The sequence below is a fragment of the Alternaria arborescens genome (assembly GCF_004154835.1).
Source record: "Alternaria arborescens strain FERA 675 chromosome Unknown contig_1, whole genome shotgun sequence".
NCBI classification, from domain to species: Eukaryota; Fungi; Ascomycota; class Dothideomycetes; order Pleosporales; family Pleosporaceae; genus Alternaria; species Alternaria arborescens.
In genome coordinates this window covers 1,499,595-1,513,324 of record NW_021167856.1, presented here as the reverse complement: position 1 = coordinate 1,513,324, position 13,730 = coordinate 1,499,595, and the positions used below count along the sequence as shown (strand labels likewise).

Below are 13,730 nucleotides of genomic sequence, written 5' to 3'. Positions count from 1 at the left end.
ATTATGGCTTCTCACTGCCTTTTCGCATCTGGCTCGTCGTAGGCTGTCTTCTCAGTCTCTTCCAAGTAATTCTCCAGGTCCAACTTTGCATTCTCAGCACCAAGACGGTGCAGCAGACTGTTTCCGAAGTTCGGGGTATCCCTGAATAACCATGTCCGTGTCGACTGTGCATACCATTTGCAGTGCTCCTTCCAGTTCAAAGATACATAGTCTAGTACCCAACGACGAAGTGTAGACTTATCGGCAGTGTGTTTCCAGATGTACTCAATTTCCTGGGGCTCGACAGGTAGTTCCGAGGCTACATGTACGTCGTAGAGATCCCGCATAGCGGCGTTCTTGAAGTCCGCGACTAGGAGTCGATCGCCAAGTATCCAAAGACAAAAGCTACCGTGTATGTAATCCCACTCCGGCTTATCATCTGGTAAGGTCGCGAAATATAGCCAATACACAAAGGCTTCGAAGACTTCTGGCCGACAGTCATGTAGCGTGATCTTGTTCTCGATTCCTTCTTTGAACGGTCCATTGCAGGCAGCTCGAAAGAACCCAGAGTGATGGCTTAGAAGGGCTTTAGGGATGACCCAGTTCTTTGTATGCACTCCATGGCTATCGACGACTTCCATACCAGGTCCTTGGATGTTGTGTACCATTAGTGGGTCGACGTCGATTTTTTGAGGGCGCCTCACAGTGACATCAGAGTTTCCCGGTGCTTGATTCTCGCCATTACGCGGTTTCCGTAGGCTAGAGCTTCTCAGTTAGTACGCATCTTATCAATTAGAGTGAACGAGTCACCTACACATTACGTAGCAAAGTTGCGCTTCACAACTGCATGTGCTTGCGGATAGTGTCTTAGAGTGTAGCAGGTCAGCAATGCTACAAGCGATCGTCAAGGTAAGGCGCTAGTGGAGAAGTGAGTATGCCTTTGCGGGAAAGGTTGCTATGCGTGAGTAGCGATTTTGAGGGTTCGCGGAAACCTAAGTGAGAGAGCGACCGTGCGAGCTCTTGCCTCTCTCAGTCTTGTCAACAACGCCATGGTAATGGCGTAATAGCCCTAACACTAACATTGTGCCGGTGCAACGGGTGCTTAGTCAATACTGGGGAGTATATCCTTAGTATTTTAGAAGCAGTTGCTAGGGCAGAGTTCATCACTTAGACTCCTACAGGACACAACGATCATCAACACTCAGCATGCAATTCTTAGTTACAAGACTTTATCTTGTATATTAGCAGCCTACGCAGGCACTACTACACTCTTTTAGTTCTTGAATACAATTGTACAACACGTAAACGTCCACTCTCCCTTAGCTGCGCGGAGGAAATGCATCGACATCCTCGTGATAGTGTCTTCATACACTCCAACACCCGTACAACATCTGGAACAATTGTATGGTTGCGCGACGAGAGTAGCTGCAAACAAGCAAACACAACTGCGGAGATGAGTATATCAGTGAATGTATTAGTGGACTACGCTACGTGGCTGTCCGTGTAAGATGTAAAGTCGCTCAAGCGCATTCATAGACCACGTCGTCAACCATCAGTAGTTGTGTGAATGCGCACAAACCCTTCATATACGCGAAATGCCCATCTAGTTCCAGAAATCTAGATCAGAGCAGCAAAAACACCAGTCGTCGTCGTCACACACGACTCGTGTCTAGACACAGCCGCTTGAAGCCTAGACCTTAGGCTCGACATTGACGTCCTCGACACCGTGACGGGCAACCTTCATATTACCGGCTTCAATATCGCGAGTAACACGGTCAAGACGAGACTCAACCTTGCCCGCCTTCCAGGCAGGGAGACCAGAGTCGAAGACGTCGTCCATTTCCTCAAGAGTCTTGCCCTTGGTCTCCGGAGCGGTCAGGAACATGTGAATGAAGGCAACGGCGTTGAAGGTACCGAAGATCATGTACATCTTCCAGTTGATGGACCATAGAAGAGGAGGAACAGCGAAAGCGAGAATGCAGTTCCAGGTCCAGTTGGCAGCAGTAGCGAGGGAGACAGCCTTCGCACGAACCTTGGCTGGGAAGATCTCAGACGGGTAAGTCCATGAAGTGGGACCCCAGGTAGTTGCGAATGTGGCGACGAAGAGGTATGAGCAAGCTACAATGCCCTTGGAGACGGCGCTGTGCTCGCGGGGAACAACCCATGAGATATCACGGTCAGTAGTGTCTGGGTTAGGGTTGCCGTAAGAAGCTTGTAGGGCACCGGTGGTGTAGAGCCAGACAGCCATCATGAACGATCCACAGAGCAAAGCTGGGCGACGACCAAACTTGTCGAGGTAGAGGATAGCTGGCAGGGTCATGGCGACGTTGATGATGTACTGGATCGAGGCGGTGAGAAGTTCGTCGGCGATACCAGCTCCACGCATGATGAAGACGATGTAGTACCTTCGAGTTTGTCAGTACGTACTGCATGAATAGTTGGTGCAAAGGGCTAACCTACATCATGATGTTCATGCCGCAAAGTTGAGACCACATTTGGATGGACATGCCGAGGACGACACGCTTGACGATGCGGGGCTTAACCAGGGCAGCGAAGCTAGTCTCGGCAACTTCACGCTCGAAGGCGAGGGCCTCTTCAATTTCCTTGTATTCAGCGAGGACCTTGGGGTGGTTGACGTTACCGTCACCGTGGAGGTTGGCGAGAACTTGGAGGGCCTCCTCCCACCGGTCCTTGGAAGCGAGCCATCGAGGAGATCGAGGAAAGAAGAAGAAGCCGACGAAGAGGATAGCACCAGGAACAGCCTGAACGCCCCATGGGATCCTGAAAGCCGAAGTGCTCTGGTTGGGGTTGTTGACTCCACCATCGACGAAAGAGCAGCCGTACTGGATGAAGTATTGGATCAGGATACCCCAAGTGATGGCCTATACGGAGTTAGTGTACATCTTATAGACGTCTTGAGTATCTACGTACCCATTGTTGCAGTGAGACCACACGTCCTCGAATCTCCTTGGGAGCGATTTCTGCTTGGTAGACAGGAACGATGGCCGAGCAGATACCAATAGCGTAACCGCCAACAGCACGGCCGACACAGAGAAGAGCGACGCCGTTGGCGGCGGCCTGGAAGATAGCGCCAACAATCCAGATGAGCGCGGCGATCTGAACAGCGTTCCTACGCGACAGGCGATCGGCAAGGAAGGACGAGGACAGGGCACCGACAAGAGAACCCGCTGGCATCGACGCCGTAATACCACCTTGGCGAGTACCGCTGGGGTTACCGAAGTAGTTCTTGTAAGCTGGGGTACCCAATGCGCCCGACATCGACGAGATGTCGAAACCAAAGAGGATACCACCAAGGGCGGCAAAGCCGCAAATGGCGTAGACGTTGTAGATCTGTGGAAACTGTAGAGGTATTATTAGCGGGCGTACTTAGAAGCCATCAGAGCTTGCAAACTAACCTTCATCTTGCCAAGTGGTCGTGACCAGTATGGATTGACAAAGTTATGGGTCAGATTAGAGAAGAGGAGAATCAAGAGGAGACAGGGTGTTGGTTTTATAATTCCAAGAGCATAAACGGGCGCGTGATCCTGATCGAGTGTAGTCTGTGCAAGATGACTAGGTTTTGATATTCACTGTTGCGCTCTCTGCCGCCCGCTGGTAGCCTTAGCGACGACAGGCCGGGTTCTCTGCATGTGAGAGCATTGTGACCCCGCAAACGAGCGTTGTTCAGGGCGTGTGCAGATCCTACAGGAAACCGGTAAGATATCCTGGGGTGGTGCTTGGTTGGCCGGCCCCCAGGGTGGTGTGCATAACGGCGTCCAATAGGAATAGATATCGAGACGGCATTGCTGTCCAGCACAATGGCACCGTGTACTCCGGTCTCGTAGGGTTGCACCAGCGAAGCTTCGAAGGAGTGATGGACAGTCATGTTGTGAAACAAAACCCGCTCTGATAGGTTAACCACGCCGCGGGCGCAGAAACAGGGACACGAGATTCGGTATCGCCAATTTTGTTGTCACTTACCATGTTGGGGATTGGAAAATTTCGCAGACCATGAGCTCCGACATCGAACCACTCCCAGAGCCATGTCTTCGGTTAGGCTATGTCCAGAGGCTCGAAACTACACGCGCCCCACGCGGTTTTCGTGATTGCCATGGACATCAAATGTAAAGATAGTCCGAAGCGCGCATCCTGCGCTGGGCTCCAAGTCTGGGCGGAGGCGCGGCATTGCATGATCATTTCATGACCCAAGTGAAAGTAGCATCCTGAAGACGTGATAGCCAAATCATCGTCGAGTGTCCAAAATACTTGCTGAGCTATCTGTGTGTTTGTTTCTTACAGTTTTGACAATAACCTTGACGACAAAACGCGTTTAGTATGCTGAAATCTTCTAGATGAGATGGTAAGAGAGGATGAAGGGTCGCGATCGACCTAGGGGGCGGGAGGCGCCAAGTGTGCAGCGGCAGCGCCAACCCGTTGCAACCCCAACCCTCGGCTGGCTTTGTTCCGCACTAGAACAGCCAACAACAGCTAGCATACTGACAAGAGCATGCAGGATGGCTGAGGCTTATTTCGGTAGCGATTATCCACAGGAACAGAGCGCATCGAGTACTGCTTCCAGCGATGCAGCCGACATGGTCTTCCGCATACGAGCCACGAATGCAAGTCGCTGACAGGCGTGCGTGGCATCTCGGTTCCATTGGTAGGTGGTGGCGACACCAACATCGACTTCAGAGAGCTTGTGTTCCAGGATGCGGGGTTCGGTAAGGATTGATGGAGGTTTACCTGCATCTCCAGGGTTCCTAAGTGTCCCCAAGATCATCGCGCAGATGATCATGAACGACTTCAACCTGCGAGACCGAGACCGAAAGCGGTGTCCAGAGAGCGGCATTTTCTATACAAGGTGGTGAGATCCGGCATGCAGAATCTGGTTTCCTTACGTCTCAGCTGTTGCAAGACGTACGACACGCCATCGCCGTACGAGCATGCTTTTTTCGGAAGCAGTTTGCGTCGGTGAGATCTTAGCACCTCTTGTATATGTCCGGGCGTTCTCCCAATGTTACTACTCTTCCTTAGATCTGACAGGCTGCCGGTTCAGCCAGATAGAGTCGCGATTTGTACTGTTTGGTTCTAAAAAGCTTTTCATTTCTCAGCCCACGCTGCAAGACCCTATAAGGCGAGTAAGAGTCGGGGAGTCACGGAGCCAGAGATGACTAGGCGAATCGTATACACAGCTCGCGGAGTGCAACTGGGGGTCGACGGTTCACTGATGTCTTAGTTGGGTTGTAGAGGTTTGCTACGAACTGCACAACCTGTGCTACTGTTTAGTACATTGGCGCAGTGCGATGATAAGCTCACCTTCACCGGTTATCCTAACGTTGGTTGCGAATGCATTTGCCAGTAGCTGAGAGGTCCGGGTCTTGGTGAAGAGAGGAGAAGAAGACAAACTGGACTTCGGTTGTCTGTTCGGGAGACTCGGAAAGTGGATCACAACCGCGGATAGCACAGCATACGGCCAACGTTCACTGACAAGAAACATAACTTCACACTGGAAACCCGAGCGCAAGCTCTTATTATAATTTGAAGATGGGACGGCATGGGCTGGTGATGCGTCATATCCAATGGGATATCTCGCAAAACCTCGCCCGATTCGGCATAGGCATATATCATTCAGCTGTTCTTGGGCTCAACGGGCCTCCAAGCACAAAAAAGTAGGTTGTTTTATTCATCCTACGACTGATGCGAACCATTCATGTCACAAAGAAGATATTTTGTTCCCGGCGCTGCTCATCGGAAAGACTCCAGATCCATAGGACACGCGATACAGACCAAGTCAGGAACATCCACGCTGCGCTGTTATAGCTGTCTATTGGTACGTCACATGCGAAATCTCCACACGAATCTGGGCTGTCTGTCTACCCCTTTGGTCAGTTCTCGGTATCCTGATAGCATCCTCCAACTTCCGCCTTCTTCGGTTACTTATGCTTCCGCGTCGTCGGTTTTACAAATCCAGAATCTTGCTCCGAATACATCCCTTGAGTTTGCATATTCGCCTTCTACTGTCTCCACGCTCATCTCTCGAAAAAGCAACTAGACCACCTCTCAGCTGCCAACCTTGAGCTTTTGGTCTCTCATTCGCTGCGCGTTGACTGCAAGCGAACCAGTAGCACCGCACTACCGCCCACCACCTCCCAATCGCAACGCGCATCACAGCATTGCATACTTATAGCTCCATCACAGACCAACATCATCTTGGAACGCGATGTCCTCGGGTCGCACCGCACCCAAATTTTATCGTTATCTTCCCAGTTGGGCCTTGACCACCGGGCTGGTGGAGATGCTGAAGTGATACTCGTGCATGAGACCGCGTGGGCGGACCTGCTGACGCGTGCAGCTGCCCTCGCTATATACATGACAAGATGATATATATCTCCAAGTACTCATGAGTATGTACTGCGCATCATCTTCACGATAACAGCAATTCCCCTGTGAGCATCAGACCGCACATCCGACACTGAACCGCCACCTTTTCCGTCGTCTTCTTGGGCTTACTGTGGCAAGCCGCGCAAATCTGTCAGCACTTGCATAACGGACCGCAGCTCGTGCTAGTCTCACCAATCGCCACAACATTTTGTATCACTGGTTGTCTACACCGGCACACTGCAACCATCCTGCGTCCAAAATTCCAGCCTGTTGGTGGTCCGGAGAGGCAAACAACAAGTCTGCATCGCGCACTTCTATATTAGGAAGTAGACGTGGGGTTCTCAGCTGGTATCGCCGTAACCAGGATCCTTCGGTGGAAACGTGCATGGGCGGTGAATCACACCGTACATAGGTCTGCAAAGATTGAAGAAAGAGAAGGCAAAAGCTTCGTCGCAGATGTCATTTTGACATATCATACGAATATAATGACCCATGAGGGACGTATTGTCTAGTACATCACCAAGTATCTTTCCCTTGGCATCGTTCCGGTTTTCTTCGCCTCATTTTCCGTTGTCGATACCAACACAGCAACGTACTTTTCAAGCCGAACACACCCTGGGCGTAGGAGCCCTGGAACCATCATGCCGCATCACATCACCAACTACGTATTTGCTCGGACAAGTCTCACAACTTGCGACGTCTTTGTCATGGCTTTAGCACACTTGGGTCCGGAAGCGGGGCTATCACCAGAAGAATTTATAGCGGCTGCAAGTCCATGGTTCCTCGACGCTGAGACAGTTTGGTGGCGCAAGTTCCTCAACGGCACAGGATGAGAATCACATCGTCGCATTATGATCAGAAAACACACTACCAAAGAGCAAGACTGGCAGCAAGACTTCAGCAAGATGGCCAAGGCGGATTGAAACGTTCAGAGGAGCAATCAGGGACTGATATATGACGCGATGTCTCTTGTTATCCGGCTGGAATTAGGACCTCTTTTCCCAGAATACAACCAGGTCTAATAGGGTGCTTTTAATACAGCATGCACATACGTCTTGGTACAATCAGTCGCATTGCCCCTCCAGCTCAACACCTCCTGATCCAAGTCACCTTCGCAAATCGTCCAACCCTCTCTTTGGCCATCCACGGTCAGAAGGTATCCTTCGTCCAGGGCAATATTGCCCGCTGGCTGCACTGAAGCAAGGAACTGTAGCTCCGATCCACTCGTCACGACGGTACTGTTGAACTGTTTGTACTCGGTGGTGCTGAAGGGTGCTAGGGCGATGGTGGATAGTGTCCCGTCTGCCAGGGTAAAGTTGGGGAGGGAGCCATAACCGGGGCCTGTTAGGCGGAGAAGGAGGGCGGGTTGGTGGAATGGGTCCTGGATGGTTGTTAGATAAAAAGATGCTATGGTTCATGGGTTTCGCATAAGGGCTTACGAATAGCGAAGTGGCGGAGACGGCTTTGAGTTCAGAAGTGTTCGCACTTGGGTCTATTTGTGATGTAGTGACGAGCAGGAAGTTGGTGAGATTTGTAGGCAGCGCTGTGCATACAGATGCGCCTGCGATCGCGAAAGAAACGAGAGATGAGAATCGCATCTTCGACGTTTGGATGTGAGTTCAGCTGGGTGAATAGACGGATCTTTGGGAAAGCAGAACAAAGAAGGCACGACAACAACAGACGACAAAGTCAAGGGCGTGAACGATAGGTTTCGAAACAAAATCCAACAGCGTCCCGCCCAGCCTACTATATACCTGCAACGAAGCCCTGCATACCTACGATGTTGGGACCGGTGCGCACAACGATGATCCAAGTCCCACCAAGAATGCCATCATAATAGGCCATGCGATTAAGCATCACGCGTAAGAGTAGCCTAACGTGCCTGCTACTTCGTTCTAAAACACGTTCAGCCACCCAATTGCGCGCCCGACCCTGCCGATCGCCCATGTCACCCCTGCATACAGGTCGATGATCAGTTGTCGACCGTCGGACGGACAGGACTAGGATAACGTGAAACTTAGGATACACAGCTCACAACCGTTCTCCAACTGCCTGGTCAGTCAAGTCGTACGAGGGATAGTTATTCGAGCCACGGTGCCCTCCTATATCTCAAGTAAGAGCAAACAATACGGTTTGTCCATGCTGGGACCAGGCACGTTGTCTGGGTTCAGAGTCGGAGGCGGGTGGCTGAAAGTCAATTGTGGGGATCTCCACTGCGTCATCGCTGGATACCGTACTTAGCCTAGTTTTACCGTGGGTCCACTTCACTTGTGGCGAAGCCTCAAGGCTTAATTTATGGTGATCAAGTACGCTTAAGTTGATGGGTACTATAGGAATAGTCGGTACCATATCTTGGGTTGAATATAGTCTAGGATGGACCAAGAGACAACGCCCCTTACCAGAGGCAGCGCGACTTATGAGTCGAAGGACGAATCAAAGGAGAGCAAATGAGGGATGCAGCATCCACGTATTGTGTTTGATTTGCTACTACTAATAATCATACAGAGTGCTCGACTGAAAGTTGGGTATGCCGAGCGCCCGCCAACGCCATAGTAAATGCCTGTTTGAATGAATCGTGACTTGTGTCTCCCACTGATGCACACTACCCTAGCATCCTTATGCATGCCTCAACCCTTCCATCTAAGTAGAAGTTGCGATTGCACCGTCGCCTAGTACCCTCGCGACTAGAATATAGAGCATGACAGCTCCGAGAACGACCCTCCACTTATTGCGACTCAACCATCCTTGTTGTGCGTCTCGTGCTATCTGCGCCGCATCTTGGACGACGGTCGCGCTTGTTCCGGGGCGTCGTCGCAGTCCGGAGACGTCTGGTGAGCAGGCGGGCTGCTGTGAGGGGGTAGATGCAGGTCGCGGCAGACCGGTGAGGGGGTCGATACGGTTGTCCTTCATCCACTTGAGGTTCTCCTCGTCGACATCTGGCCATTCATGCCTGAACTTTGCGCCGCCATCTCCAGCCCGGATGTTGCCGCTCTGGCGGCCACCAGCGTTATCCGAGCCAGTCGCCTTGCTGCCGCCGCCTGTGCTGTTCCACCATCGGGTGCGCTGGGCGAAGAGTTTCCGCTCTGCCTCTGATGCGCGGACGCTGCCAGTTGTGATCTCGTCGCTCGTCATGAAACTCAGCAGGCCTGTCAGAATCGTGCTGACCTCCCAGGCGGGGTTGAAGCTCTTGGGATGGAAGTCGGATATACTCAGACACAGTCGGCTGCTGGGCTGGAAACGGCCAGATGGAGTGTGCATGCGGATGGCGGGCGGGGCAAAGGGGTAGTCGGGCGGGAAGTTGAGGGTGCCCCAGTACTGGCCGCCATGGTAGGGCGTGTCTGGCGGGCCGGTGATGATGTAGTGCCATTCGAGGATGTTCCTATCCGAAGGGTGCGCAGTAATGTAGGGTGGCGGTGATTTGGAGATGGAAGCGTACTCCCTTGTGAGGCGCTTGGTGGCTGCCGGTGTCGCCATGTTGTGTGGTTGTGTGTGGGTAAGAAGAGGTGATGGTAGGTAGACGTGTTCTCGGGCGGAGATAGTTGACGTCGACTATCGGATGCGCTGTGAGTTGGCGGCCAGGTAAGAGCGCAGGGAGTGTCGAGGGAATATTTGAATCTACCCCTCAGTCTGTGAAAAACAAAACGACAACAAAGGCAGGCGCAATAGGTGAAAACGAATTTGGGTGAAAGGGAGTTTGTATCGCACCCAGGTCGGAACCGCAGTTGGAGAGCAGCGCACGTGCATCCGCCGCCCGCGACGATTCCGAGTTCAAGGTTTCTGAGCCACGCCAAGCATCACGCACGAAGACACCAACAGCCCAATGGCGTCGCCGCATGAAGACGATGTAAGCAGTTTTGTTGCGTCCTGGGGGTGATGCATCGCTAATTGGCCCACAAGGTCTTCGAAAGGCTCAAGAACAAGACGGATCTGAAGGAGCAGAAGCGTCAACAGGACGAGCTCAATGCGCGGCTGTACGCACAGCAGCAGAGGTCGCAGGAGCGCCTCGGAGAGCTGGTATGCATCCCATGTGTGCAATTGGGCCTGCTGCTAAGCCTGTGCTAGATTGAAGACAACTCCTCCCTGCCCGTGACGATATCGTCGGTTCGCATCCTCCACGCCAACCGCACACGAAGAAGCTTCCTCGAGCGAGTCGTCAACCCCCTCTTGAGCGCAAACCGGGAAGAGCCATACACGCTCGAAGATGCGATAAAGGAAGTTGGAGAAGCTACCGAAAAGCTCAACCGTTTTGGTACGTTGACACGCGACTGAGGAGGGGCTCGCTCGCATTTGGCTAACGCCGACTAGGTATCTTCAAGTCGCCAATATCAGTCTATCTCGACCGCCCGAACCAGACCATCGCCTCTTCTTCCCCTACCGATGTCGATGTCTACATTTCGGCCGTCGAGCGCGGCAACTACACCATCAAGACTGGAACCGAAGCTGGAGCCTCTGAAGCCGATGCCTATGTCCACGCCGAACTTCGGAATCTGCTTGGTGGAGCAGAGACGCTGAACGCACACGGATCGCTCGGTACGCGAACACGATCAGCCTATTCGCTTGCCTTCGACAGTCCCATTCTCAGCAACCCCAACCTCAAGTTCCAGGTCAACGGCTTCGCGAGTTCAACGCTGAAGAGCTGGGCAAGCCATGAGGAAGTTCTCAAGGGTGGCAACTCCAAGCTGCTATGGAGGATGAAGAATGGCGCCACGCATGAGTTCGGTTACTCTGGCATCTGGCGACAGGTGACCAGTCTGGCTGAGAACGCATCGCCCTCTGTCCGCGCAGACGCTGGTGACACTTTCAAGTCCAGCATCTCGCATACCTGGATCAATGACAAGCGCGACTACCCTCTTCTCCCGAACAGCGGCTACTTCTTCAAGACTGTGTCCGAACTCGCAGGTTGGGGCCCATTGAAGGGCGACACAGCATTCTGGAAATCAGAGGCAGAGTCGCAAGTCTCCCTCCCCTTTGGCGACACAGGCATCACGCTTACCGCTGGTCTGCGAGGTGGTCTCCTGTACCCCATGACACTGGGCGGAGGAAGCCAACCCCAGGCTTCGCGCATCAACGACCGCTTCCAGCTCGGTGGTCCCAACAACGTACGCGGTTTCCGCATCGCTGGCCTCGGCCCTCGTGACGGTGCCGATGCGCTCGGTGGTGACATCTACGCTGCTGGTGGCGCGTCGCTCCTCCTCCCCATCCCACGCGTCGGCAAGGAGACACCTCTCCGTCTCCAAGCCTTCATCAACGGTGGCCGCCTCCTTGCCCTCAAGAACCCCAACTCCAAGAAGGAGGACGGATCTTTCAGCAGCTCAAGCGATGTAACAGGCGCCATCCAAAAGTCCTTCTCTAGCCTCACTTCCGAACTCCCCAGCTGTGCAGCCGGTCTAGGACTCGTCTACGCACACCCCGTTGCGAGGTTCGAAATTAATTTTTCTCTCCCATTAGTCATGAGGGCCAAGGAGGAAGGCAGGAAAGGATTGAGCTTTGGTGTTGGCATCGAGTTCTTGTAAACGCCAGAGCTAGGTGCGTGAACGTGTATTTGTAGGCCCTATAGACTTCTTCTCGAGCAAGCAGATCCACTTTGTTTCCATTTATCGTCACACATCTAACAGCTAGCTTCTAACTTCCCACCAATTGCGGACCCTCGAATACCTTGTTCGGATCATAAGCCCCCTTGATCCCCGCCAACCTCTCATAATGCTCGCCCCAGTACCGCGAATGCGCCTCGGTGTTTGTGAGATTTGTATCAGCGTAATTGATGTACATGCCAAACTTCTCCCCTTCACTAGCCTTCTCGATCGCCTCAACCCAGCCATTCAGAAAGCTCATCATCTCCGGCTTGTACGTCGCGCTATCCGGCCAGATGCGGTCGTTAAACTGCATCTTAAACACGGTTTTGCGATGCGAGTACGATGTCGAATCAGCTGGTACAGAGGAGATAGCCGACCCTTCTCCGCCGTGCATGTCGATGAGCAAGTACCAAGTGCGATTGCGAATGTTACGCGCGGTCGTGAAATAGTAGTCTGCCAGCGCCGTCATGGCAGCAGGAGATAGTTCCTCGGGCATGAGTGACTTGGCGTAAAAGTTCTCGTGGTAATCGTAGATTTCTGGTTGGGGCAATGGGCCGTTGGAGAAGGATGTTAGGGTGTCGATCCATTTCTTTGTTGATACCGTGCCTGCGCCACGCCCGGAAAGCGGGATGTTGAGCTTGGTGAGCAGTGGGTTCATGATGGTGTCGAAAGATGTGCGGTTGCCGTAGTACACACCGGTCAACTGGTTGGGGAGAAACATGCGCATGTTGAGCTCGGCGGGTTGGTTGTGCATGGTGAAATCCTGGAGGACAGTGAGGATGTTGGCTAGTTGGGAAGTGTTACTTGGGGAGAGACTGTAGGAGAAGACGAGATTGCTCTCTGGGGCGTTGAAGGTCTTGAATTTGAAATCAGTGACGATGCCGAAGGCAGCACCGGCGCCTCGGAGGGCCCAGAAGAGGTCGGGGTTGGATGATGGTGAGGCGGTTACTACACTGCTGTTGGAGAGGACAACAGTGGCTGAGACGAGCTGATCGAGGGTTAAGCCGTGTAGGCGCGATGATAGACCATAGCCACCGTGAAGTGTTAGCCCTCCTACACCGACGCTGAAAGTTGTCAGTCAACGACACTGTCGTATCAAAGGATATGAGGGCCTACCCAGGACATGTTCCATGACTGATGGCTTGTTTGCCTTGATCGTACAGTGCTAGAGCAATGTTTCCCAGTCTACCACCAGCTCCTACAACAGCTGTGTGTGCTGCTTGATCAACCGTTACGCTGTTGAAGCGTCGCATATCGACTATCAAATGACCATTCTCCCCTCCAAGACCATGTGCTCCGTAGCTGTGGCCTCCACATTTTGCAGTGACTTTGACGCTGCTCGCGACACCGCAAGATACAGCGTCCTGGACTTGCTTGACGGTTTGCGGTACAGCGTAGGAGGCGGGTACGAAAGGTAAACGAAGGTTGAAAGGCTTCACGGCTTGAGTATAGTTCTTGGTGCCTGCGGCATATACAGGAACCTGGCGGGACTCAAGACATTCGTTCAGTGTCGCATTTGCGGCAGTGGTACAAGAAAAGAGAGTAGCGGCCGCAAGAAGCCATGTGTAGTAGTGCGTCATCATCTTGAAGATAAGAAGATGGCTTGGCTGCCTAGGACAAATTCATCCGCCAACATACTCGCGCTACTTAAGCATTGCTTGAATCCTAGAGGTGGATTCTGGTGATGACGAGAGAACATATTGGCCCAATACACTACGGCTGAAGAGAAAGAAAAACATGAGACCAGGAGTTATCACTGCGATGAAAGGACTGGACCTGCCCAGCGAAAACCTTGTA

General features: G+C 52.7%; 6 protein-coding genes across 6 annotated transcripts; 1 reads left to right on the top strand and 5 right to left on the bottom strand.

Moving 5' to 3' along the window:
• Positions 1 to 11: 11 nt before the first annotated feature.
• On the bottom strand, positions 12 to 647 carry AA0111_g579 (hypothetical protein; the record flags this gene model as incomplete). The annotated part of the gene is made up of 1 exon (XM_028651940.1): positions 12 to 647. The coding sequence occupies one exon, from the start codon at positions 645 to 647 to the stop codon at positions 12 to 14; it is 636 nt and encodes a 211-aa protein (XP_028511776.1).
• Positions 648 to 1,669: 1,022 nt separating this feature from the next.
• Positions 1,670 to 3,401, bottom strand: AA0111_g578 (MFS glucose transporter mfs1; the record flags this gene model as incomplete). The annotated part of the gene is made up of 4 exons (XM_028651929.1): positions 1,670 to 2,384; positions 2,440 to 2,861; positions 2,911 to 3,339; positions 3,396 to 3,401. 4 exons carry the CDS (start codon positions 3,399 to 3,401, stop codon positions 1,670 to 1,672), a joined length of 1,572 nt encoding a protein of 523 aa, XP_028511777.1.
• A 3,977-nt stretch (positions 3,402 to 7,378) lies between these two features.
• On the bottom strand, positions 7,379 to 7,958 carry AA0111_g577 (hypothetical protein; the record flags this gene model as incomplete). The annotated part of the gene is made up of 2 exons (XM_028651918.1): positions 7,379 to 7,741; positions 7,800 to 7,958. The coding sequence occupies 2 exons, from the start codon at positions 7,956 to 7,958 to the stop codon at positions 7,379 to 7,381; spliced, it is 522 nt and encodes a 173-aa protein (XP_028511774.1).
• A 1,042-nt stretch (positions 7,959 to 9,000) lies between these two features.
• On the bottom strand, positions 9,001 to 9,834 carry AA0111_g576 (hypothetical protein; the record flags this gene model as incomplete). Its single annotated transcript, XM_028651907.1, has 1 exon — positions 9,001 to 9,834. One exon carries the CDS (start codon positions 9,832 to 9,834, stop codon positions 9,001 to 9,003), a length of 834 nt encoding a protein of 277 aa, XP_028511775.1.
• A 346-nt stretch (positions 9,835 to 10,180) lies between these two features.
• On the top strand, positions 10,181 to 11,873 carry AA0111_g575 (hypothetical protein; the record flags this gene model as incomplete). The annotated part of the gene is made up of 4 exons (XM_028651896.1): positions 10,181 to 10,204; positions 10,258 to 10,374; positions 10,423 to 10,609; positions 10,666 to 11,873. The coding sequence occupies 4 exons, from the start codon at positions 10,181 to 10,183 to the stop codon at positions 11,871 to 11,873; spliced, it is 1,536 nt and encodes a 511-aa protein (XP_028511772.1).
• Positions 11,874 to 11,982: 109 nt separating this feature from the next.
• AA0111_g574 (hypothetical protein) lies at positions 11,983 to 13,516 on the bottom strand (the record flags this gene model as incomplete). Its single annotated transcript, XM_028651885.1, has 2 exons — positions 11,983 to 12,997; positions 13,050 to 13,516. The coding sequence occupies 2 exons, from the start codon at positions 13,514 to 13,516 to the stop codon at positions 11,983 to 11,985; spliced, it is 1,482 nt and encodes a 493-aa protein (XP_028511773.1).
• Positions 13,517 to 13,730: the final 214 nt, after the last annotated feature.